This window comes from Polyodon spathula, chromosome 3 (genome assembly GCF_017654505.1).
Source record: "Polyodon spathula isolate WHYD16114869_AA chromosome 3, ASM1765450v1, whole genome shotgun sequence".
Taxonomy (NCBI): Eukaryota; Metazoa; Chordata; class Actinopteri; order Acipenseriformes; family Polyodontidae; genus Polyodon; species Polyodon spathula.
Window position 1 is genome coordinate 79,834,909 of NC_054536.1, and position 25,526 is coordinate 79,860,434.

Consider the following 25,526-nt stretch of genomic DNA (forward strand, 5'->3'; position numbering starts at 1 on the left):
CTACAGATGCAGATCTCTAGTTACAGTAAGCAAAACAGTCATGCCACCTCAAAGTCAAAGCAAGGCCAGACAACCTGAGCCTGCCTCAAAGTCAAAACCAAAGGCTGTGCAATACAAGATGCATGTGCAGTGTGATGCTGACCACACTGTTTTCTTTCTTTCACTTTTAAATCCATTTACTGTAGTGCTTATGAAAAATGCTGGTCTGATACAAATGGAAACTAAAGTCTACATGGAAGCTGATTGCTATTGATTCACAGCGCAGTGCTTTCTTGTGTCCCGAACATGCCCTTGGAGGTTAAATTCCGGAACCCTTAAGACTGGTTTCCCAGACCCCGATTACAGTAGTAACCCTAGTAGTCCCAAATTAGTGCTAAATTTGGTTCTGTGAAATCAGCCTTAAATTAAGTAGTTATTCATTTAATTTCCTACTCCTTACATAGCTCTATTTCCCTTTTATAACCCCCCTCCCCCAAAATTCACATGCTTAAACATTTAATTTTCAACCTTTGAAAAAATGTTCACTAAATAGTGCTCCAAATTGCAACCATTTTGGTCACCATGGCAACTGTTTTGTATCTTTAGGAAACTGCAAATACTAAATTTAGGCTCCTAAAGGCAGTCTGTTATCAGGCAGCATTTTACTGCTGGCAATGTTACTGAATGGTGTTGCTTAAACTAGAGCAATTTAATACCAAAGTGTCGCCGAAAGGTGACGCTCAAATCAAATCCAAAGTGATATCTTCCAGCTGCCGCACGCTAAGGTTGGTGGATTAACCAATCACAGCCAAGCGGTGAGAAGACAGGAAAAATCATGAAATGACAAAGTGTTGTCTACAGAGGTGTCCAAGCACCCTGAAGTGTTTGATCCTTCCCATATTTCATACAACTGGTTTACAAACTCCCGCTTGCCTGAGATTAATTAAATCGGACAAGGACTAGTTGATGTCAGTGTCTCAGTAGTCCTCTGAGAGAGTACTTAAAACAAATGCACACATATACTTTCACCTTCAGTCTTGCATTAAAAAAAAAAGCAGGAAAAGTCCATTTTCTAAGGGGTGTAGAACTGGTATTGCAGCATTTAGAAAGTAAAGCACTCACTGGCAGCTCCGACAACCAGGAAGGCAATCCTTCACATATTCAAATCCATTTAAACAGTCTCCCAGCTTTCTTAAAAGATCTGCGTTTATCGTTTTTCTTTTATTTCTGTTATGCTCGCATTAGTATCCAACCTAGTAGATTCAGCGTCTGTCAGATCTGGCAGACTATGGTACTTGCTGAAGCGACTTTCTCCCACTGCCATTTAAAAAAACGTAAAATATAAAACGTTGCCACCTATATAACAATTTCGTCCCAAGGGCTACAGTGAAACTTACTGTCTTCAAATTGGGACGTTAGACAAGACCGCATGTGTATGTGAATATATTATTATTGTAGGGCCATTTTTTCCTCTGTCATCCTGTCTGGTGCTGCCAGGTGTCAGTTTCTCAGCACACAGTACAGGAATCACTCAGCAAGGAGGTGTAAACAGGTGATTGATCTATCTGTAGGAGCTTTTACTAAGGTGCCTTTGTTAAAATATATATATATATATATATATATATATATATATATATATATATATATATATATATATATATATATATATATATATAGGGGACCCCAACTGCTGTTGTTGATTCCAACTTGGGCACTTAGCATCAGGACTAGCAAGTTCCAAAAAATAGTAACACAATATTGCTAGTTTCTAACCCTGTACAAGGATGCAGAGATTAAGGTATCATCTGGGAAACCATAGGAGTAATGCCTGGTGCAGCTGGACAGTATTTTGTTTGACTATTTTTGTAAATAAGTTTAGAATTGTTTTATTTACCACATTTATTTTTTCTTTATATTAATATAATAAATGTCAAGGTTGAGAAATTTGGTAGAATTTTGTGTTTGAGTTAAGTGTACCGTACCGACGGTTTATGTCCATTTGCTTCAAATCATCAGAAATTTAGGCGTAAACTCTCTCATTTCCAACTCCAGATCTTCCTGAACACTTCTATCTGAAACTAGAGCCTGAACACTTCTACCTGAAACTAGAGCCTGCACTTCCTCAGCGTGCACCCAAACATCTGCATAATGCCACACTTATGTCCAAAATCATTGTTCTCAGGCAGCTCTTCCGAGCCAAAAAACATGACTTCCGCATGTACCCTCACATATACTCTGAAACGTACCTGTGCGTCCCCAATGAAGTGTTGTATAAGCTATATTACCTCAGTGTGGAAACACAGTAGTCTGTGTGACAACCATGGTCTGTCTAAAAGAAGGAACTTGTACCTGCTTTCATTTTGTGTAGTAGACATCTTTCCTTCCAATGTTGTATTTTAATATATTATTATGATTACTGTTGCATTCAATAAAATTTTTTTTAAAAAAACACCTGCACTGTGTAAGTGGTTGTGAGGAAAAGAAAACCCAAGACAGATTTGTTCTCATTTCCAACTAATGAAGGGACCTACCCCACAATTATTGCAGCATTGTGTTATTACAATATACGTCTCCAAAGTCTTATATATAGCTCCAGCTAATTCAGAATGTTCGCACAATGGACACATATCAAATAAACTAGCAAATGAGATTCAGAGACACTGTATTTCCTTTTGGAAGGAGGTCTTTAAGGATGATCCAACCTAAAAAAAAAAAAATATCGTCAATCTTTGTACGTGGTTTTACATTTTCTGACACAACATGTACAATCATCTACACCCTGTTGACTGGAAAATCGTATTCGATCTCCCTATCAGTTTCTAAACAATCTGATGTTGAAATATTGTTTGGCATTATTTCGTACATTCCCTGTGTACAGCTGCACTGTGTTGCTGAGGAAAATCTGAAGTTATAACTGTTAATGACACAACTTCAATATGGAAGTGTAGTGGTATGTCTTTTTCTTTGTTTGTAGGTTTTTGCTTGCCACTAACTGTGTCTGTTTGCGTGTTTGTTATCACACATCTTGGGGGATACAGAAATAATAAAAAAATGCTGAAACAGACAGACACAGTTACAACGGCAAGCAAAAATCTACAAACGGAGAGAAAAACATACCGTTCCACTGCCAAGATGCAGGGATTTACAGGCTGAATTGGAACCTTATGCCGTATAGTAAATTATGCATCATGTGCGCTTTCGTTGTTAAATATCGAAGTTGTGTCATTAACATTTTCAATTCTATTTCTTTCCCACGCAGCGGTGATATAGCTTACACAAAGCTTCATTGAGCATGCGCCAGTACATTCGACAGTACACATGGAAGTCAAGTTTTTTGTCTCAGTCCTGCAGTACGCAAATGTTTGGACACATACAGATTATTATACAATGACCAAATACATTCGGAACAGCAAGGCGGGACAGTTTATGCTTTATTTTTCATGTAGTGTTGACGTACCCTTTAAGGGTAGGAAAATCTATTTGAAACCTTTGATTCTTTTGACCTTAAAAACGCCTAGTCTCACAGTTCCAAAGTTTTCACTAAAGTGGCCACCCAGTTGTCATCTTTCACGTTCTTCCTTCTCATCTGGAATTCCTCAATTGTTTTTCCCAGATTTCCAGTAAGTCTGGCCTATCTAACTGAAACACTTCACTCAGGCAGCCACTGCCAAAACAACAGAAACTTCTCTCCCTCAAACACATCAGGCAATTTAAGCTGCTCTGCTCTGCTCAAACAAACAAAACAAAACAAAACAAAACAAAACAAAACAAAACAAAACATTTAAAAAGAGAACACTTGAAATTCAAAACTTGTTACCAGGGGCTACAGGAACTGATATGGTTTGGTTCACTTTTCCAGCTAAGCAAAGCAGTCAGAGCGCCCTAAAAAAAAATACTTGCGCTGTTAACTTCTCTCTGTCCATGTGAATGCAGGTAGGCAAACAGTCAGGACAGTGATCTCCCCCAGCCGGGTCCCCTAAGAGATTCGACATTTACAGCATGTGAAGTAAAAGGTCAAAACAGATGAAAAGCTGGAATGTTTCCAAAGCCAGTTTTACTGTTACAAGCCCACAGAAATACAACCCTACTGAGCACCTTCCATAAAAGCAAAGCAAGCACCCTTTACTAAGTGAGATGACTGAGAACTAACCATGGGAAAGGGAACTAGTGGACGTTTTATATACCTCCGGGCGTACCTTCCTCACTGGATCTCCGTGGACTCCAGGCAACACCAAGAACCATTACACTTTCATTGAGTTGGCATAATTCAAATAAGTGTTGAAAAGGTGAGCAGCAGCAGCCTGAGCAATGCTGCTACATGCTTGGGGAGGTGTAGTAAAGTGAAAGTGTGGTACAAGATGAAATGTTGGGAAAACGGTTGTATGATGTATGGTTAAATATTCTTTTGATTTTTAAAAAATGGTCCTCTGTGCCCTTGTCACTGCCAAGCCTTTATAGATAAAAATAAAAGTACAGAGCTGGAAGACTGGCCACCAGTACCCCGACAGTCAATCTGAGTCTTTATTTCCTAAAGTACTTTGATGTCTTTGAGAGAGCCGCCAGCCCTGCCATCTGCAGTGTTGTTCTGCTTGGCTCAGCGAAGCTCTCACTGAAAACAATGAAGGATCACGTTCCGGAGCTCACCCAGAACACTGGGAGCCCGGGTAACCCCAGCAACTACATTTTCTATTACAAAAATCGCCAACCCCTATCAAAAAACTCTCAGCAGCAGCCTGGTCCGGGCTCCAAAGTCCAAAAGGAGTTTAATTTTCAGTCTGCTTGCTCCTGAACCATCTGATTGAAACTCAGTCAGCGGTTACAGAAAAGGTGGCTGCCATTAGAAGCAATATTTGTGGGCTGCTTTAAAAAAAAAACACAATAAGGTGCTTCGGTGGACATATTTAACCAGCAGAATTGTACATGCAACAGCACATGGACCTTGCTGAATGGAATGTGTATCTTTGAGAGAGAGAGAGAGAGAGAGAGAGAGAGAGAGAGAGAGAGAGAGAGAGAGAGAGAGAGAGAGAGAGGACAGAGCACACACTCGCACAAGCAGCAATTAATGGGGAAGAAACATTCCTTCCACGTGACTCCACGGTCTGCTTTTCCTTGTCATGGAAACGGAATTCGGAGCAGAGAAGTGGAAAATATCCAGACAAGAACTCAAGGTGGCTGGGAATGTATTACTATTACTGATGTGAAGATGATTACACAACATAACACTTTATACAGATATTCTGCAGGAAAGGTTAATACTTGCATCAGTAGGTAAAGCATCAAGTGTAGCCCCTTATTTTAAAATAAAATGATTAAATACCGTATCAGTTCAGCTGATTAAGTCCCAGGTAATTGTAAAATCTATTAGAGAGGACACAAGTCATCCTTAAGTCAAGCTCAGCCCACAAAGAGGAATGGAACAAACTATGGGATTAAATTTAGCCTTAGCTGTGAAATAAACAGCAAAATAACACAAAAGCAGCTTGTGCTTCTCAAAAAGCATTCCCCTTCATGGTTTAATACCTCTCATTTGTTATCCACACATGCACTTTATATAGAGTAGAGTATCACACAGAGATGTGTAGGGCACCGTGGTATTAAACACAGACTTGTGAGGAAAACCAGAAACAAACCCAGTCCTCTTGAGCAGAACCACCAGAGGAAAATGGACTGCTTGCTAGCAGGTGGCTGTCATACTAATGACTGTGCCCTGGGGTTCATGTAAACTGCAGCAATTCATCACGGTATTTACAAAAAAAAAAGTGGAAAAAAAAAAAAGTCACAGATAAGTGTGATCCTACTGTATTTGAAAACGCAAAACTCGATTTGGTGGTTGCATATTTACTGTTACCAGCACTTAAACTAAAGAGTATTCAGTAACATTTTACATTGGAATTTACACACCACTAATTACGCCTCAAATACCTTTCAGTTTTCTTGCCTCTTATTCACATCAGCAATATTATCGTCCGTCCCCCCTTATTCTTGTGCCAAAGACCTTTCTGCTTCCGCCATTACATTTATATTCAAATACCATATTTAATTATTAATACGTTGATAAAATGGAATTCGGTATTCCCATGAATGGAACAATTAGTAGCCATAAAGATGGTAACAACTGAAGGCAGTGCAGACGCCAGTGTTTTATGCAGTAGTATAAAGCAATTTTATGCAGGCCACCAGTTAAGCATGCAGTCTGTCTCTATGATAACAACTGACAGGGCCGCACAGGATCAGAGGATGACTCAAAATCAGAGGCAGAGCCACAATAAATGTAATGCAATAAAAAATATATTAAAAAGGGTTAATGCGTGGCCAAAGGTTTCTCACTGAATTTACCTTTTCTCAGTCAAAACGGCAAGTTTCTCAGTATCTAAAAAGCTTGTGAACGCTGGTGACCAACATCAACATAATAATATGCTTACCAAGGCTAAAACTAAATTGCAGTGCTCAGTACCACTTTAGGTGCAATTTCACCCTATCGTACTGGCTAGTGACTCCCGAGTGGTAAAGGTACTTAACCTGTTGACAAGTATGTATGTACGTAACTGAATGCCGAGGAGCCAAGGGGACAATCCAATTCCACTGCAAGAAAATATTCTTTTCACCCCCTAAAATGACATTGGAATATGCAATACATTTTTTACTTTGTGTCTTTGTGCCATCCAGCAACATGCAAAACCACCTACGCAAATTGTAGAGCTACACTACAGTGTACTCTGGATACAGCACACCGTGTAGATCTCCAACGATGGAGTGCAGGGTAACAGCTGTTCTGCTCCTGGGAATCTCAGATGGAAGCAGGTTAATATGCAGTTTGCCACAAAAGGCTTCTTTGTCCTTCACCACACTACAAGGTCAGCAGCAGTGGCTGCAGTCATGTGGTTACGCTGTGCTCTACACTAGAGTCCCAGCAGCACACTCCATGTCCTTGGCCTTGTTTATTAAAGCAGGCTAGGGAATTGCACAAAAATATGTTTTTGTTTGGCATCAGGATCCTGTGGTACACATTGTCCTTTCTTTACTGGAAACACTGTGCCTGTATCAAAAAAGGAAGTAAAATGTACTGTAGTCCCCATGCAATAGTAGTTCAAACTACTTTTTGAACAGTTTTGCCAATTTAAAATAAATGCATCAATTATAATAGATGCTTCAATATAGGTCACATGGTGTGCACATTTAAAAAAAACAATTCTCACATCACCAGCACAGAGCTCCAAATCACATTCACTACAGCGTTCCAGTAGGCAGGGTGTAAAGGACCACAAGCAGCTATGCAGTGTTTGGGTCTTGCAACATGCTACGATACAGTAGCTAAGTCATGTAAAAGAAGCATCACGATTCAGTGACAGACTAGGAACTGTTTCACCCCTACAGACAAACATCTTAGCCAAAGACAGCAGAACAGGCTGGCTTACTGCAGAGCACCAGCATCTCCCACAGTAACATTGGTTAGAAACAAGCCTTTAGAAATCTAAAGTTAAATATATCAAACTTGAAGAAACCGTCATTACAAAGTGCTGTAGAAATCTTTGTGTATTTTGTGGATTAAAATCAGTAATGGAATTGCATGTAAACACCCCAAATTATCAACATATAATACTGCAAATTTGTTCTCCCACAGTCTGGCTGCTGTCTGTCACAGAGGGTCAAGATTCTCTGAATGATATACGGTACTGTTGTCAAGTCTTCTCTCCCTGGAATGGTGGTGGGTTGTTACTGATAGTTTCAATTGATAAAACAAGCGTTCCACTTGGATGCAGTTCATTTCATTATATCAGGCACAATCTCCCCTTTTCTACAGCAAATTCATTACTAGCTATAGCCTCGGGAGACCAGAGTATAGGTTTCTGGAATGTTTTAAAAAGATCAGATTTCAGTTAAGATACGCGAGGAATAAAAATGTTTTGAAAAGCCTTTGGCTAGATATTATAGCCTGCATTGGTACCTTTCACTGCGGCGTGTAAGGCATGTGACTTAGTCAAGCTAATTTAAATGTATTGTTAACTGCGTCCTTTATGGAGGCGGCTTTAATTCTAAGAAGGAAATGACCAGTTTAATCAGTTACAGTTAATGGCTATGGTCAGGGCAAAGTCTTTTACCTCCTCCCATGTCTATTTCCATTTATTTGTTATTCATTTTCAGCTGGGATTGGCTTTAGTCAAAGTTTCCAATGCCCCTCCCCCTTTCTTATTTGAACAGTAGAGAATGTAATCATCTCAGGGTCAATCCCAATAAACATTGAACTGCCAAGACTCACACATCATCTAGCATTGTACTTCTTGGTTTCACCAAGTTTTTCTTTGTGATGAAGGAGGCTGGAATTTGAAAAGTACCATGTACTGCAAAAGCTATAGGCAACAAGTCCCCCTTGGCCTGGATTAGACACCAACCTAAAAGACCTAAAACACAATGTCAACCATCATCAGTCAACAAACTGATCACTAGTCTTTTCTTGTACAGTGAAGTAGTGATCAGATGTTTGTTTTTGATTTCCCACTGCATAGCTGCAAAGCAGGCAGCAAAGACCCTCTGTTTTATTCCTCCAAAAACAGGAATAAAGACTCAGGATTACAAAACCCAGCAGTTTATCTTACATGGGCAATACACAAGGTGTCTTAACTTCATAACTATAGAAATATTTCGATACAAAATTCTGTTCATGTTAGGCAAAGCAGAAAACAGTGTGACCTGTTGCAATTACACAAAATGAAATCACAGACTTTACTCCAGCCAGCCCTAATGTTACAGCAAATACAATAAAAGCAAAATCCCTAATTCTCAGGGGGGCGGGGGGCTTATTGAGCACCCCCTCTGTCTAAACAGCTGCTTATGCCACAGCTTTCTAACAGGACTACCACTGAGCAACTAATCCACATCTTTGTGCTGTAAAACACTCTACTGCTGTCCTTTCTTCCTTAGCAGGCTCAAATTTTGTCATGAATTATATTCTCTGCAATGGATGGCAAAAGCCCCAGCTTGATCTGCAATAAGGTCCTGGTAAAATCAGGTGTCAACTTCCTTTAAAAAAAAAAAAAAAAAAAAAAAAGGCTTCATGCTGGATTCTGCACTGTGAAATTATTCAATACTTTGACTCCATCTGGACCCTGGAGAGAGATCCCTGGCACTGCAAGACAGGGAAAGAAAAGAAAAAAGAGAGCAGGAAACAAGCTTGTCTTATTATCTGTTAGTAAACCTTATTTTAACTGGGCTCTAAGCATCTATAAATGATGCATTATACCCGGAAGAATTCCAGTCATATTCTTCCCATTTTCCAGTTTATACACATCCACACCTCAGGTTTCAGCCACTGCTTGGTCACCTTCCTTCTACACTGTACATACCATAGGACTAACTGAGGGCAGAATGATGGTATTGGAGCTCTTTACATGTTCACGAAAATCAGAGGCATTATCGACCAGCAAGCATCAGAGTTATTGACCCTCTTCTAAATAAAATATAATAATAATAATAATAATAATAATAATAATAATAACTGGCTAGTAGATACCCAAATTAAAAATACCAATATTAGTACAAAAGCCCTCGCAGTTAATGCAGAGCAGTCAATGTTAAAGCAGTTTATAATGATGAGGATATCAAATTGTAAATCCCTGCTGTGGTCCTTTATTCGTGTATGATCTTTAACAAAGGGCACCCTAACTACATATAAGGAGGAGAGAAAGGAAAGATAACGACAGAGGCATCAAGATATATTGGTGGATAACTGCATGCACCACACAACAAAAGAGATGCAGAATTCTCAGCTGGGTTATCCTGGGGAAAACCGATTCAGAGATCCACCTGTCTGCAACACTCGTCTTCACACAGCAGCTGCATTCACAGTGTGGATTTGCTGCACAGTACTGCGGGGTATCAATGTCCTCAAACAGGACAGAAGAGCACCTCTCCCACTTGGTACATTAGTATTTACCCTTCAAACCCTGCTTTTAGTTAGCAGCAGTGTAATTATGTTTGGTTACCGAGTACCATTTGCTCCCCGCTTGAGCAGCAAAGTGCTACCCTGACCGAAGCACACCTTTTGGTCAAATAAGCTTCACAACCAGTTTTGCTTTTGTTTCCCATCGATTCTTTAAAATACAATTCTTTAAAACAAAATTACAAAGTAGGGCTCCAGACTCAGTTGTTGCCTTAGGATCCAACTGCTGGTGCAACTTCAGGAGCAAGTTGGTTGCTGTCGTATTCAGCTGCTTGGTAAGACACTGAAGTGATACTAAAACAGTAACTAAAACAGTTGCCACATTCTGCTGAATGGCTAATCTATCCAGCTGATGACTGCTATAAACATGCAGAGTTCATATTTTTCAAGTGCTGTGTCTGGAATTTGTGACAGCACCTCTAATTGTGGGTAGTTTTAACATGGGAAACTGCATACTGCAGTGCAACAGCTTCCACGCAGAGTATTAAGTCCTGATCTGACAGCATGTAACACAGACAGCTCTTATGATTACATCTTACGATTTAGTTTAAATAAAAATAATTAAGTACAAAAGGAACAGTGTATCTACAATCGTTTCGTCAGGAAAAATATCACAGTTCACTGTGTGAATCGGCACACCCCTAGGCTATACTATATTACATATGACAGCATTATGTGAGAATGCACAGTATATGGTTAGCTGCATAAAAGGTCAACTTTTGCGTATCACTCAAACTTGTACTAACTAAAGAATAAGATCATCTTAGCTACTAAAAAGAAACTTCAAACTCTGCAACTGAGTTTCTACAAAACATGTTGTTATTGGCATGCTAAAACGCAAGTTAAACTAATAAAAACCACAGCAAGCACACACATCTTAGTGTGGAATCCCACTGAAAAACATTTTTTTAAAAAGCAGAGTTGCCCTGCATGCTCTTAAAAAGCTGTCGGTAACAGGATTTTACTTGAGTTACGGTAACGTTTTAGTTGTTATGATTGAAACACAATAGCAAGGGACACTGGCATCTGAAAACAGGTGCTTAGGAGATATAAAGAGCACGGTACAGTACTAGTAATCTAAATGTTTCTACTCTTAAAGGAAATGGTCTCTACAAAAGAGTGTGCATGCTCCACTTTTGTGCAAATACAGCACTGGCTGGAGAATTCTAAACAAAATAAAACAGACATTAGATCGCCTATTGTGTGCGCTGCCAGACACCTGCTTCCTAGCTCCCTATCTGTCGGTCTACTTGACTGCTAGTATTTGGCGATTCAGTAACCCCCCCCCCCCCCAGCCTCCCTCCCTCCTAACAGTTGTCACCCGTCCAGGTGCACGGTCGAACTGTAATGTAGTGTAGAACTCATGATTGGTGAGTCATTCTCTATAATGAAGATGACGATCCCTCTGACTATGAGAGAGTGATGTGTGTTGTCACGGTACACGACACGAGTGAGTACTAGGTCTAAGATTGGCCATAGACAAAAACAAGCCTATTTACAGTATCAATGAATAAACCTGACTGTACGCTCAGTGTTCATAAAACAGTTTTACTTTTTAACTGTCAGGAGATGATGATGCAACAGGGTAGTCTTACAAGCTCCTCCTTTTCTCTTCCCAGCAGTCAAGGTATAGCACGGTTTCTAGATAGTTATGAAACGGTAGAGCCAGGGTACCCAAGGCTATGAAAGAAATACTCGATCTATCAACTAATGAATTTTAAATCCAGTAGTATTTACTGCTTTTGTTGGAGGTATGCTATATTTTGGTGAAAAGTACAGTACAGAAGATGTGTTCCGAAAACTCAAAGAGAATGACTACACACTATCCACAGTCACTAGCTCTAAATAATCAACAGTTGAACTGTACAGAGTAACCCAAACAGTTTCACAGACCTACTTAGTCAATTTTCCAGGCAACATTTCAACTTAGAATTATAGTAACCCACACAGACATAGTAGCTAAATCCTCATTCCTATTTGGAGCTGGGGATTTACAGCACTGTAGTAATGTTTGGCTATCGATTAACCCTGCGATTTCTCTGTACACGCTGTTCAGCATTTTCTCCATGCCTGAGTAACGAAATGCCACCCTGACCAAAATGCGACTCCCTGGGTCCCGTTTTTGTTTTGAAGAAGAATCCCCGCGATTCGGGAGCTATTCTGCTACTCAAACTTGGGATGCTGCTAATCAGGTTTATGGGATAAGCCAATTCAGTCACATTATGAATCCAGCATAATTACAATGTTGGCTAATTGCACACTCAGTGGGATCACATCAGACCTGCTGGGACATCTGCTACACAAAAGCCAGCTTTCTGCTCTGCTATACACTTACACTGATTAGAAGAAAAAGAGATGGTCAAAATTAGTCTGCACTATACATTTAGTAAAAGTATGGCCACATCTCAATAGCCCAACCAATTAGTTGCAGACGTAGGGAGAAGAGGTCTGGAGCTGCAGCAGAACAGAACTCCCGCCTCAGCCTTACTGTACAAGCCTAACTCTGTACATTCAGAAGGTTCACTATATTGAGGAAGTAACCGTGAATAAGCTTGTTTTATTTTATATGTTGACACTGAAAATGAGTTACTAATTGAAAACAAGGGGAGTCCCACTTTGGGCAGGGTGGCATTTTGTTGCTTAGGAATGGAGAAAATATGAAAAACATCCAGCATTTGTAATCAGTAACCAAACATAACTGCTCTGCTGTTAACTAAAAAAGTGCCCCTCTGAATTACTTCCCAAACATAAATCATCTCTTGAGTATACTTCACTGTCTTTACTGCTAGGTGGAATGGAGATTAATGGTCCTTGCCATCCAACTAACGTAATAAAATCCCTACGATCCGGGCCCGGCTCCGACTAAGGTGATCTGATCCCAGACCCAATCAGGACTGTACCTAGAGAACAAGACGACCAGCACAAAGTGAGCACAACCATTTTGAAATCAGCAGTAAGCTTTATACATTTCCATGGGCTCAAGTCATTCTTTTGGAATGTTGCCTAATAACCAGCGTGGATTACTTAAAGTTCCCTCTAGCACACTGGTTTCAGCACACTTCTGTGTGGGCCATGGAAGCAAAACTGTTTCAGCAAAAATGTTTACAAACAAAACAACTGATGCTGTTTCAAAAATAAATAAATAAATACAATTATAAAATAGCAACCATGCACCAATACAAGCTAATGTGAAACCTGCTGAATAAAGTTACCATATTGAAGTACATACCTCCAGTTTCCCCATATAGACTTACTTAACGAAAAAGCTGACATACTGTACTGCTATTATGGCTTCCGGTAGAATTTTACGATATAATTTTGTAGTTTCTAATTTAAGTCTCAGACCTACAATTCTAAGTGATGCAAAACTTTTTAGCTGTATAGTACCTCCAGAGAACTAGGGCAGAGTCTACAGTGCAGTGTAGTGTAATGTATGTGTGTGAAAGAGAGAAGGAAGTGGTGCTGCGGGCTGGCTAAGGTTTCTAAAGTGGAGCAATTACTGTAGGAAGGAGATGTTTCAAACTAGTGAAACCTAAAAGTTTGCAGACATGAAGAAATTGAAAGTATAAAACCTTTTTTTTTTAGGTAATAACAAAAAATTGAAGGGTCCTTGATAAAATCTCAGTCAACCCTGCAGACAGCCTGCTATTAGTAAGTGAAGGGTGTGTCTGTCCCCAAGCTTTGTAATTTAAAAAAGATGACTTAGTGATATTCTTAAATTCCCAAGCACTGTATCAAAGTCACTGCACCCTCTCAAACCGAGTCACCAGACACTACCATTTTCATTGAAAGCATATGCTATCCCTAGTGCCAATCCTGAAGACCCTCCAGCACTTCATCCCCGGCTAAGGGGCCCTTCCACCCAACTTGTTTCTCTGGATTCCTGTGCATCCCGACGGCTGCCATCAGCTGTCAGGTCGTGGCTTTCAGGATCGAGCTGTAGCATGCATCAGGAAAGAGCAGCTCCGAGTGAAAAACAGGAACGTCTGCTGGCTTAAGGTCTTGGTGGATTCTAGTAACTTTAACAGTGCCACTAGTTCAAGTGTTCATTAGGAGCATGCATGTATTCTGAACAGTACTGGGACCATTACATGCAACTCAAAGTCTACGCATCTCATTTTTATTAAATCCATGCTTCGTCTTGTTTTATAATGGAAGGGGACATGTTTTAGGGCCAAGCTGCCCACATGCTACATTTAGAAATACTGAAATGTTTCCAATGTTGAAATTAGTTTTAAAATTCCTGTGCTTTAAAATCACCGGGGGATGTGGACTGCACACCCAATGAGAAAGTAAGAAGGTGTTCATAATGCTGTGCTAGGAGCAATGCACGCATGCTGATAATGCCCATATGATACATGCAGTACATTTTGTAGGGCAAAACTAAGACCGCTTACAAAAAACTGTAACTTTGTCTTATGTAGACAATCTCTTATGCCAAACTGAATTATTTACAATTCAAATCTAAGAAATAGTCAAGATAACACACATTTCAGCAAATGCTTTCATCATTGTTCGAAAGGCCAAGCATGTGTGTGCTTAACTTAGTTCCAAATTGCTAACTCAAATCCAGAGTAATTTCCAATGTGAAGGTCTTTTTAAACGTAAATATATAAGCTGTGTACAAAACTACAACACGAGTGCCAGCATTGTCCCATATACTGTAAACAACAATCCACATTATCCAGTCTTCTCCTGCCAATGTAGAATAAACTTGCACCCCATTCACTCTTCATTAGTCACAAATGTCACCTTCTTTCAACACATAAGCCATGAGAGACTCAAGTAGAATACTTGACATAGCAAGGCAAATGAGTTCAGTCCATGGGAAAGCAGCTCCAGGTCAGGCGTCTCTCGCACAGGGTTCCCAGGAGGATACGTGTGCTTGAGACAACGAAGGTGGTGCTTTTTCATTTCATGTGCACCAGCTCATCCACAGGCACCTGCCTGGGGTCTGCGAGGGAGAAGAGACTACTGTTGGGATCTTCTAATTTAGGATCATTAAATAGTTTAGTTAGCCAAGTGTTACCTGTTTAGAATTGTGCCCGCTGTCAAAAATATGCTGGTCAGATATAGGTGTTTACATAGCAGTAAGTGTACAGCATATGCCAATGTACTTCAACAGTTTCCCCTCCCCACCTCATATACAATTAGGCCTAAATATTGTACACAGTGTTATATACAATACACTTTTTTTTTTTTTTTGGATTGGTTAAAAACCTAACCAATAAGCTAAAAAGTTTAAAAGTATATAATCCTAAAATGTAAGCATATACAAAATAAACGTTAAACTAACATTCCAAAATCTGTAGGGATGAAACAAGAATTAGGCACAGAAAGACAACTACTATGGAGGGAGTCCTTGCATTTATTCTGCTCCCAAACAATGAAAAGTCTGTTGACTTGATTTGAGTGTTTCCACCAGTCATTCAATGGGGCAATGCACATACTGTAATACAGAGGATTGCGAGAGCAACAAATGAAATGCAAACTTTATTATACTGTATATTAACCACTTGCATTAGTGCCTGCCGGTGTACTAAAAATACATTGCAGAACACTAAATAGGCACATTTAATTTAAAAGGAATCTTAGAACAGAGTGCCCCAGGGGGTGCCTGGACAAGAAGCTAACCGTGCCAAACAAATAATGCTGTGCAGTTTTCGGCCTAACTCAGCGTTTCTGTTAACTGGTAAATACCAGTCAGAGACGGTTTCAAAAACTAGTTGACGGGCAGAGATTTAAGCCACCTGTCGGTTTGACTGGCAGCAAAAGGTCTCCTACGTGCAGCCAGAAAATTGTTTTGTCTCTAACAAAAGCGAATGAGGGAGCCTCTAGACTACACCCTTTAAAAGGCACAGTCAATCGAATAAGAGAGTGATTCAGCAATTTCTGTCTTAGAGCATGCTTGTTAACAAAGCAAGTCACTGATAGGCCGATTCACTCCACGGTCCCTCCTTTCGTTTCTCCTGGCGGGGAGGATTTGTTTATTACATTTGAATCCATGATTCTGATTGGCTGGCTCGTGTGTTCATTAAAATTAAATCGTAAAGTGCACTTTATTCATTTTATTCTTTATATGCATTCTCTTTAGTCTAGATATGTCAGTCTGATCTTATGTTTGTTTGCAAACCATCACTCTGCCTCAACCCAGTGAACAACATGTGCATAACAACATCTGTACCACACTTCTCAGCCACTGATATTTATCAAACACTTTCAAATCAGGCACAGCCATGCTGGTGGCAATAAAAATAGAGATTACAGTAAAACGAGAGAAATTAACTTTGTTGCTTCAACACAGAGACCTACCGGTGTGATCCACAGTTTAAGATAAAACTGAAAATAGGCTTGTTTTGTTCATAAAACAGACAAAGCAAAACAGGCAGAACAAGCAGATGCATCACCATTTCATTTTTAATTGTGTTTTTACACTTCCTCAAACCACAACTGTAGCAAAATTTGAATGTATGTGGTGCATACTAGATACATAATGATGGGGGGATGGATAGCAAAATCAATTGTTGTAATGTAGTATGAGGCAAGTAGTTAACTGAAAAGCAATAAAAAGTATAACATTACATATTAGACTACAGTACACAGAGCATTGTGCAGTTAGCGAACAATGCTTTTGTTTCCACTTGCTGTCAATTGTTCAATTCTAAAAAGGTTATATACAGTTTAAATGGCAGCAGCAGCAGCAAACAATTTATGAAATCCTATCCCCACCCCCAAATCTCCACCCTGGTTTGTGTTTTGCGGTCCTCAGCTTCAGGGTTAATTAGATTTGCGCTGCCGCTGGCTTGTTTTGATCAGGAAGTCCAGTCAGTACATAATCTGTCGTCAGGAGAACAATAAGGGACGGGGCCCGATCAGGAAGTGGGGCTGGAATACCTTGGGTGCGTGACCAGCTCTCTGTCTCTTTCTCATGCGCGCAAGTCCCACTCCAGACAAGGAAGGGGGGACATTTACACTGCAGGACCCAACCAGCTAATGTCTCCACCACATACCAGCTTGCAAAATCATTTGAGCCACCTTTGTCATTGATAAAAAGTTCATAGTAAAAGATGTTGCGAGAGAAGTAAGCAATCTGAATATGATGCCATACAATATTTTTAGAAATGTCTTAACAGTTGCATTAGAGGTCAGGATTAAAAAGCAAATTAAAAAAAGCACATTTTTCAGGCATTCAAGAGAGCTTTAATTGGTTGGTTAGTTTCTTTTTAGCTAAAGGATGTTCCATTCTGGGGAACTATATTACTGGTTAGCTAACTGTATTACCCAAGGTAAACCTCTGACGACATGTTTAGTTCAGACTGCATGTACACTAAGCAGTACCACAGCACCTCAATTTTTTTTTTTGTTTTTTTTTTGTTATGCTCAGAGGACATTTTGCAAATTTGCAACTGCAAATCTCGATGCAGGTAGTGGGGAAGCAAATCCCTAGTTTTAGACACACACTAATAACATTGCACAGGCACATACGCAAATTACCCAAGAACAAGGGAACAATCTCAAGGTCTACAGCAAACACCACAAGATTGTTTAATGCGGGGCATACAATTCTACTGTGTATTTCCATCAGCTGCAAGAAACTCCAACTCCTGCTGAATTGGCACAGTCAGCACAAATTAATCATGACGGGCACCAGAGCCTTATTGCAATACATCACACGACTGTTCTCAAAAGCACAGATAGCAGTTCAGGTTAGGTCTGGGTACAGTAACAACCAATGCTATATAGCATGGACCTGAACACATGTAGCTGAGTAATCCCTTAAAGGATTAGTTTCTCAAAAGACATACATTAGCCAACATTTACAGAGAGTCTTAACTTTCCAATATTAAGAACACAAAAAATGATATATATTATATCAAAAGACCATTTAAAAAAAATAATTCACAAGTATCAATGTGCCAGACCTGAAAATGAGAGTGAAGTGTTTTTGATATTTTTGCACTCCTGCAATGTTTTCAGTGTCAAAAGGTGTTACAATACCATTTGGAAGCAACTGCTCCTAGCAATTGATAGAGACCTTACATCTACAAGCTTCTTGCCCAGCATTGACTGCAAGCTAAAAAGGTAACAATGCTGTGGACCAGAAGAGGCCAAGCTCTAAGATTTTTGGAATGAAAAGAATAAAGGGGCTAAAAGGCTCCCAGGGACTGCCGTTGGACCCAAAGGTTCTCAGGGAGAATAAGAGATAACGCCACTGGACTCAAAGGGTCTCAAGCAAAACGGAGAAATCTGAACAGGGAAGATGACAAAAACTAGATGTATGGACCTTTTGGGGCACCAGGGGTCTGAAGAATGCACTGAGTTCAGAGGTCGTCACACAAAACTACACACACAGACACACACACACACACTCAATTAAATATATGGTAACAGAATAATGTGTTGTACCTTTGCTATTGGTTAAATGTCAGAGAAAGAGGAGGTATTTAATGTGTCATGTCAAAATTGTAAGAACGAGTATTCTGGTTGTCCTGTACCTGTGACCAGACTCCCTGCATATTTCAATTAACCCAACAACTGACTGAAGAAAAGGACAATTTCTTGAATCTACTTACTCGCCATCCTTTTTTTTAAGTTACATCAGTGTGGAATACAGTTTGTCTCAAGAACTCCCTAGTCACATGCTATATTCCTAATGTATAGACTGTAAAGAGTCATTAAACAAAGAAAAGGATGGGCCACTGCAGGTATAGACTGGGATGGTGAAGAAAAGGCAGCCGTCGCAGAATGCTTGGTAGCCAACTGCAGTTTCAGGCCACGTGGCTCCTTTGTTCTGAGGAGAGGGTTAATGTTGTGCCTCCCGCACATGTTGTCCTAAACCAATTACTGACCCACTTGGTTGCAGCATATTCATGAAAAAACTTCTAGAAAAAAAAGCAAATTACAGAAATACAGATACTCTGTGTTATGTTTTTTACAATGAAAAATACAGTAAGTGCCATGGGCTCTGTGGAACTGTGTGCACAGACTTCGGTCTACTTTAATGGTTTCCTAAAGTTCTAATGTGTTCATTCATCAGACATAGTTCACAGATCCAGAGGTTTGGTTTTTAGGAAACACTCACAATAACTGAAAAGAGAGTACCGGTAGGTTACTTCAAATATAAATAAGCATATATTAAAACACAAAGAACTACGTTTTACTTGAAGGAAAGAGCTGGAAATTCCAAAAAAGACGGGAAATTGTCAGGTAAGGCCGCCACTGAGCCCTTACCTGACCCATGTTCTCACAAAGCTTTCCAGAACACACTGCTTAACTGGTACAGCAGGTGTGTTCACTTCAGACAACATGAGTAGTTACCACTGGGCAGATGAGGTCAGGTCTGAAACCAGAACAACCATGGTTGTTTTCATGTTGTCAGAGAATTATATGTGAATTTGAAAAGCTAATTAAAAGTAGTTGGAATAAACATATATAGTTTGAGACTAGTTATTTACTGTGTACTTTTCCAAGTATACAAATAGTTATAACTGTCATAACCATTTCAGCTTTTTTTCTTTTTTGGGGGATTTTGCTTTTGTTTATAAAAAGGACTAAAAACGTGTGTTTCATATGCTGGAAAATTCATTTGATGTATGTGTGGCACAGTAATGTATAGAACCCATAAAGGGACATGGTGTAAACAATACAAGCAAAGCCCAACAAAAATTATTATAAAAAAATAAAATGCAAATAAACATGAAATTTAAACATGAATTTGCATCACCTTTTTATTTCACATTCTGAAAAACTTTAAATTTAACTGAGACTATCGTTATACCCTCAAATTCAGGGTCACAACCGACCCAAAGGAGCCTTACAATACTCAGTCACTAAACACCTTACCCTACGTATCTTCTGAAGGTACAGGTAAATGGAAAGGCTAGGTTTCAGGTTTCCATAGCAGGTTGCTTTTAAAACAGACAGTACTTCAGACTAGAGGTCTGCTCAGGCCTAAATTTAGAACCCGATCAAACAAATCTGAACCTGACCCAAGCCAGAGACCTTTGAAATATTGCATATCCGCCCTGACCATCTCCACAAATATATTCCAAACGCACGATACTGAAAATAACTAATTTCCGTGTAGAGGATTCCCCATTTCCAGTTAAAGCATAAATAAATTTAAAAACTCATCCCCAATTAATCTCATTTACTTCCTTTCCTCCTAGTAATCCAACACTGCATGATTTAAAAAGACGGCAACAGGCTTCTTCAAAACTTTGTTACCATAAACAACCATCCAGAACATGCTCCTGCAAATTCGCATACTCATTTTAGACAAGCCTATATCATATCAAACCACTAAATTAACCTTCAAATATTACACCACAACTATGGCTTAAAACAGCTACAGGATGAATACATAATATTTTGCAAGATTTGCGCTGTACAAAGCCACACAGACTGTTGTTATCACTGAATACAACAATGTCGTAATTTGTTTTTTTGGGTTTTTTTTAATCTATCAGCCTATATACAGATGAACCCGCTTGATATCATAATTGCCATACAGATATAATACGTGATATAAAGCACGTTTCACATTCACCTATGACAGAACATACAGACAACGAGAAAAAAAAAACGAACGATGAATTATGAGCAGTGTTCTAACACTGTCCATTTAGCCCTTTACATTTAAACAAATGCATATAGTTTACTAAAGGACAAATACATTTTGTATCATTTACATGGAACAAACAGTTTGTGTCATTATCTAAAAAAAAAGGCATGAACGTGGACAAATGAGAGCTATCAGGTGTTGCACTTGGTGGTTTTTGGGGTTTTTTTGCATTTGTATAAGGCTGACTATATTAAATGTGCTGACATTTGTTTTGTAACTAAACTGTATCCTGTTAAGACCACCTGCGCAGCATTTTGCCAGGCTGCACAAAATGTCAGTTTGTCAGCCAAGATGATTATTGGTTGTTAGTCGCTTTGAAATTAATTATATCCTGTGGTTACTCAGTAAAGCCAAGCCATGCAGCTTTTGACAGGCTGCACAAACATGACAATAAGTGGGTTGGTGAGATGATATTGAGAGGTAATTTCTCAAAGAACTTACGGTGCATGGCGAGTGGTTTTCAAAAACTGTGATAATAAACAGGGCATGATATTAAGTGAGGTGCACGCTAGAAATTCTCACCACTCACGGCAGCACTTCACTCAAGAAAAAATTTTAGACAGGCAAAAAAGGAAGCAGGAAGTGAGTTTTAGGAAGCAATTGCACACAGCGGAATAAAAAAAAATACTCACTTAAAATTAGAAACACCATAATCCACTCACTGATAACGCACTGACCCAACCTGACCTGGGCCCAAACTATAACATACAAACTACACCCTACCCAAACCCGACCGGGCTCGGCTCGGATAGCAAGTCTCTACTTCAGACTGCTCAAACACTCAACCAATGCTCTTGGAAACAGACAAACAATTCTGCCTCACAGCCATATGAGCGAGCCACAGGACCTCCACTGAATCAGGAGTGCTGCTGCGTGCAAGCACTCTTCAGCCTTTGTGTGCAAGACAGGAGCACGAATGCAGGGCTTCAGTCCCGTCATGGCTGCTTTTCAAAAATGTAGAGGCACTGCAGCAAGTTTGTTCAAGTATCAGGGAATCTGTTTCCTCACTAACACAGTGCTCCCACTAAAACTAAAACAAAGATATGAATTCCTTTCCAGGAGAGCTCCAGTTAGAAACAGCAATCTTCTTTCCTGTGAGGGGTCCTACTTCTACCCAGTTTGGAGATAAAACCAGAAGGAGGTAGAGAGAACAGGGATGGAAATAAGGCGCCTATTGCTTACTGCAGTAGTTTCACCCATTCAGGGTTTTGCTATGCGCTTGATTAGCCACAGTGTATAGGCAACAAGCTCAGGTGTGTCTTATTGAACTCACAGTAAAACTAGGATTGGATTTTTTTATTTCAAATCCCTGGAACAACATCATTTGTACAGGAATGAGAAAGCCCCTGTAGGTTTATGGAGAACTTTCTGGTTTCTGGAGGGCTGTAACTGTTTCTGACAGGTCTTAATCACGGTAACCTGTTCTGCACCAGAAACTCTGCAATATTTCTAAGGTGCACAGCAGCCACATTAAAAGCAATGCTCCTCTCACTTCGTGCGCCTGCTTTACATCCCGATCACATGAAGGGCTGTGGTGCCACCACTAAATGCAACACAAATGTTAACAAAATATGTAGCCAACATCTCTCGTGCAAATAAACATTCCACCACCAAGGAGGTGAAGGTGTGGCACAAGGGACCCTTGTGTTGTGTCAGAAGATACTGAAAAATGTTACAGTGACAAATTAAACAAAACACCCGTTTAAAATAATGCTTTCAAGCCAACCACACACCAGCACAGCTGAGCTCCACACAAATAAGAACAGTGCACCTGAATGGCAATTACTAAAGAACTAGCTTAGGCTTCAGAAAATGCTGACAGAACCAGTTGCACTAGGTGTAGGAGCTTGTTCAGCAGGATTCAAAGATCTACTAATCTAAAAAAAAAAAAAAAATGTAAAAAGTAATTTTTTAAAAGATGTTTATTTTCTATTCATATTAAATATCTAGGAGAATACTATAGCCCATATTAAGTAGAGCTACACATTTTTCAACTGATGCACACTGCAATTGGGCAAAACTTCAATATGGAAATAGCCTTTTACTTTTCTTCTGAAGTAACCAGTACTACACTAGGCTAACATTACAGATCGCTTTCAGGGTGTCCTGCTGCAGCCAGCCGGCCCCACACTACAATTAAGAGGCTAGTGGAGGAGACATGAAGTTCAAGCAAATGTAGTCTTCTGAACCCATCTTAAAAGACTAAATGTGTCCCACTCAACACAAATGTTAGAATCCGGGAAAAGAACTAATCATATTCAAGTTGTGTCCACATCATATCTCTCAATAGTTTGCTCAGAAAGCTGTGTGCACAGGTATAGCCTTCCAGCAAACTGAATGCTTGTGGGGGTACAAACCAGTCTTATTGTACTCAGCTGTCAGGCTACAGGTTCATCCTGCTGGTGACAAGTTTATGAAGCACTAAACCATGATGTGCTGTAGCAAGGAAATAGAAATACATTCCCTTCTTTGTAAAATTACCATGTGCTTGAATATTCTTATACGGCAATGTAATACACAGCCAAGGGTACATTAGGGTTCGCATTGATTATTGAATGAAATCAAAATAAAATAGAAGGCTGAAACACTGACCTCTGAACACTACCCCCTACAACCCTGTCAATGATTAACTAAGTTGTGTATAACTTGAAGGACTGTACATTTAAAAAGTTTACTTTACCAACTATCACTTTTACAAATACATACGGTTGTAAGCTACCATTATGAAAAGTACCCAATTAAATAAAATCGAGAAGGAGAATAACTTGAGACTCCCTTCTTGCTGTTTTGTAAAATTGTGCTTACACCATGCATTCATACTATACTAGTTAAGGTACTGCCAATTTCCAGGCAGAGAATTGTAATCACTCTTGGAAAAAGGTGGGGTTTTTTTTAAATGAAACTACCACAACTATATACTGACTATTTGTCTTAATTGGCTTATTAAACACATTCCTGATCTACAACGTGAATTATATTCAGCAGGAGGGATGCAAACACGCGTTGCAGGAATCCAGGCACGAGCACCTTGGCTCTCAAACTGTAACACATAGTAAGCAATTCAAATAATCCTACATAACTGTGTAAGTACAGTGTGAATGAGCCACCTTACCTTGGGCAGGTCCCTCAGCTGGTTTGCATCCAACAGCAGTTCTTCAAGACTCCTGTTGTAGCGGTAGATCTCCTCTGGCACAGTCTGCAGGGAGCAGTGCCGCTTGTCGACGGACTCGACGTGGCGGTTACAGCGCCACAGAGGAATACACTTCAACATCTCCGACCGCCGTCTGGAGAGGGACACGGGGCTGATCAGACACTCAGCATCGGGGGGGACGAAAAAATGGGGGATAGAGGCCGAAAACACCGTATCCAACTGCAAGTTCCCCGCCACAAAAAAAAAAAAAAGTTAACGATAGTGGTCCTCCAGAAAGGACTAGAAAGAACTGACAGAAACAAAACTGTTTATTTGTGTCTCCACTGCTTCAATACTTAGTTTACTGCAGTTACTGCATGCGATGCATTTATACAGCACAAATTCACACTAGCGCGGTGTTAAAAGCAAAACAGAAGATGATGCAGTTAAAGTGTACTTTCTAAGACGAAACCTCTATAATCCTTAATAAAAAAAAAAAAAAACTTTTTTGTTTTAAAAATAATCAACTTATCTACAAATATGTTTAACGATATGCATGTTTCTGTAATATGCGTGGCTTTCTGATAAATGTCTCGATTTTTTCTTTTTTTGGTGAATTAAAGGATCTGAGACAAAGCCGTGTTCAATCCAACACGGATTCAAATCCAAAGCACCGCTTCCCATTCAGGAGAAGAAACAAATGCTACGCCTCCCCGGAGAGCCAAGCGTGAAACCGTGCTTAGGGCAAGACGTACCAAGCCACGCTCAATAAAGGGGAAAACCAGCCGGTCCTTGGTTTTTGTCTTCCAATTGAAAAGTATATATATTACAAAAATCGCCGAATCTGTTGAATGATAAAAGATATGTAATCAAAATAACAACCCAATACTAGTTGTCTTTTGCGAAATTAAGGCCAAACTACTCGGGTTTGCTCCTGGCATTAGCAGGCCGAGGCTGGGCTCCCCTTCCCCGGCAGTGTCGCTCTATCTGACGGGTTCTGCTGAAGACAAAGACCGGACCGCGTTCCCCAAGGCTCAGGCTCTGAGTTCTGTACTTCGATCGATTTAAAAAAATAATAACACTTCTTTAGCAAATAGTATTTCAACAAGCAAGAAGCTGGACATGTGTATTTGTTGTCTGTCTGCCGGGGAGTTTCTTTGCGTTCCACCCCGTGTCTCTCTTCACTTAGACCAGCAGTAGATCACTCCCCGCTACTGCCAGCCCAACTCCGCCTTGTTGTTCTCTGACTCGCCCACCACTCCTCCTCCGCCGATCCGCACTCCAAAAAAGCTTACCTCGTCCACCATCCACAGCGACACCCGTTGCCGCGGAGGTGAGATATTTTTTGCGAATACACTAATTGTTTTGTTTAGATCTCTTAGTGCCACCTTGCGAACGATCCTTGACCCACTGTCTTTCCATTGGAGCTGTTAGTTCTCTACAAGGCAACATTTAAACGAAAAATCTGCGATTAACCTAATGGAAACAGGCTTCGTTTGCATAAATGTAGTTGTTATGCGAATTTAAAAATACTGCAGACTATAGCAGTGTAGCGTGCAAGGGAGAAAGCAGCAGCAGGGCTGGTAGGTGACGTAATCACACACGAAGACGTCATAAACCCGATGTACTCCTTGCAAAGGAGCCGGCTCTTTAACAGCGTTGTCGGCGCTATGCTTTAGTGCGAGTGGTCCCGGGTTAAACACGGTATCTGTACAGCTATGGCAAAGTTTTGCAAAACCCTATAGAATTGACTAATTTTGCTTCATAAATTCTAATGAAACCTGCGAATAATGTTACGTTACCATATTAAATTACATACCGCTTTGTAGTTTTCCATATACTTAACGTAAAAAATG

General features: G+C 39.9%; 1 protein-coding gene across 22 annotated transcripts in view; it reads right to left on the bottom strand.

Annotated features, from left to right (window-relative positions):
- LOC121313459 (protein scribble homolog) overlaps positions 1-25,526 on the bottom strand; it is a 135,256-nt gene that overhangs the window by 108,727 nt on the left and 1,003 nt on the right. For 9 of the 22 annotated variants that reach the window (XM_041246012.1, XM_041246006.1, XM_041246005.1 and 6 more), the window contains exon 1: positions 23,653-24,883. In XM_041246012.1, coding sequence (XP_041101946.1) covers positions 23,653-23,811 — 159 coding nt within the window. In that variant the 5' untranslated portion in view covers positions 23,812-24,883. Of the gene's footprint in view, positions 1-23,652; positions 24,885-25,526 lie in introns of those variants that run through there. The other 13 variants (XM_041246015.1, XM_041246014.1, XM_041246010.1 and 10 more) reach the window with 5 other exon arrangements.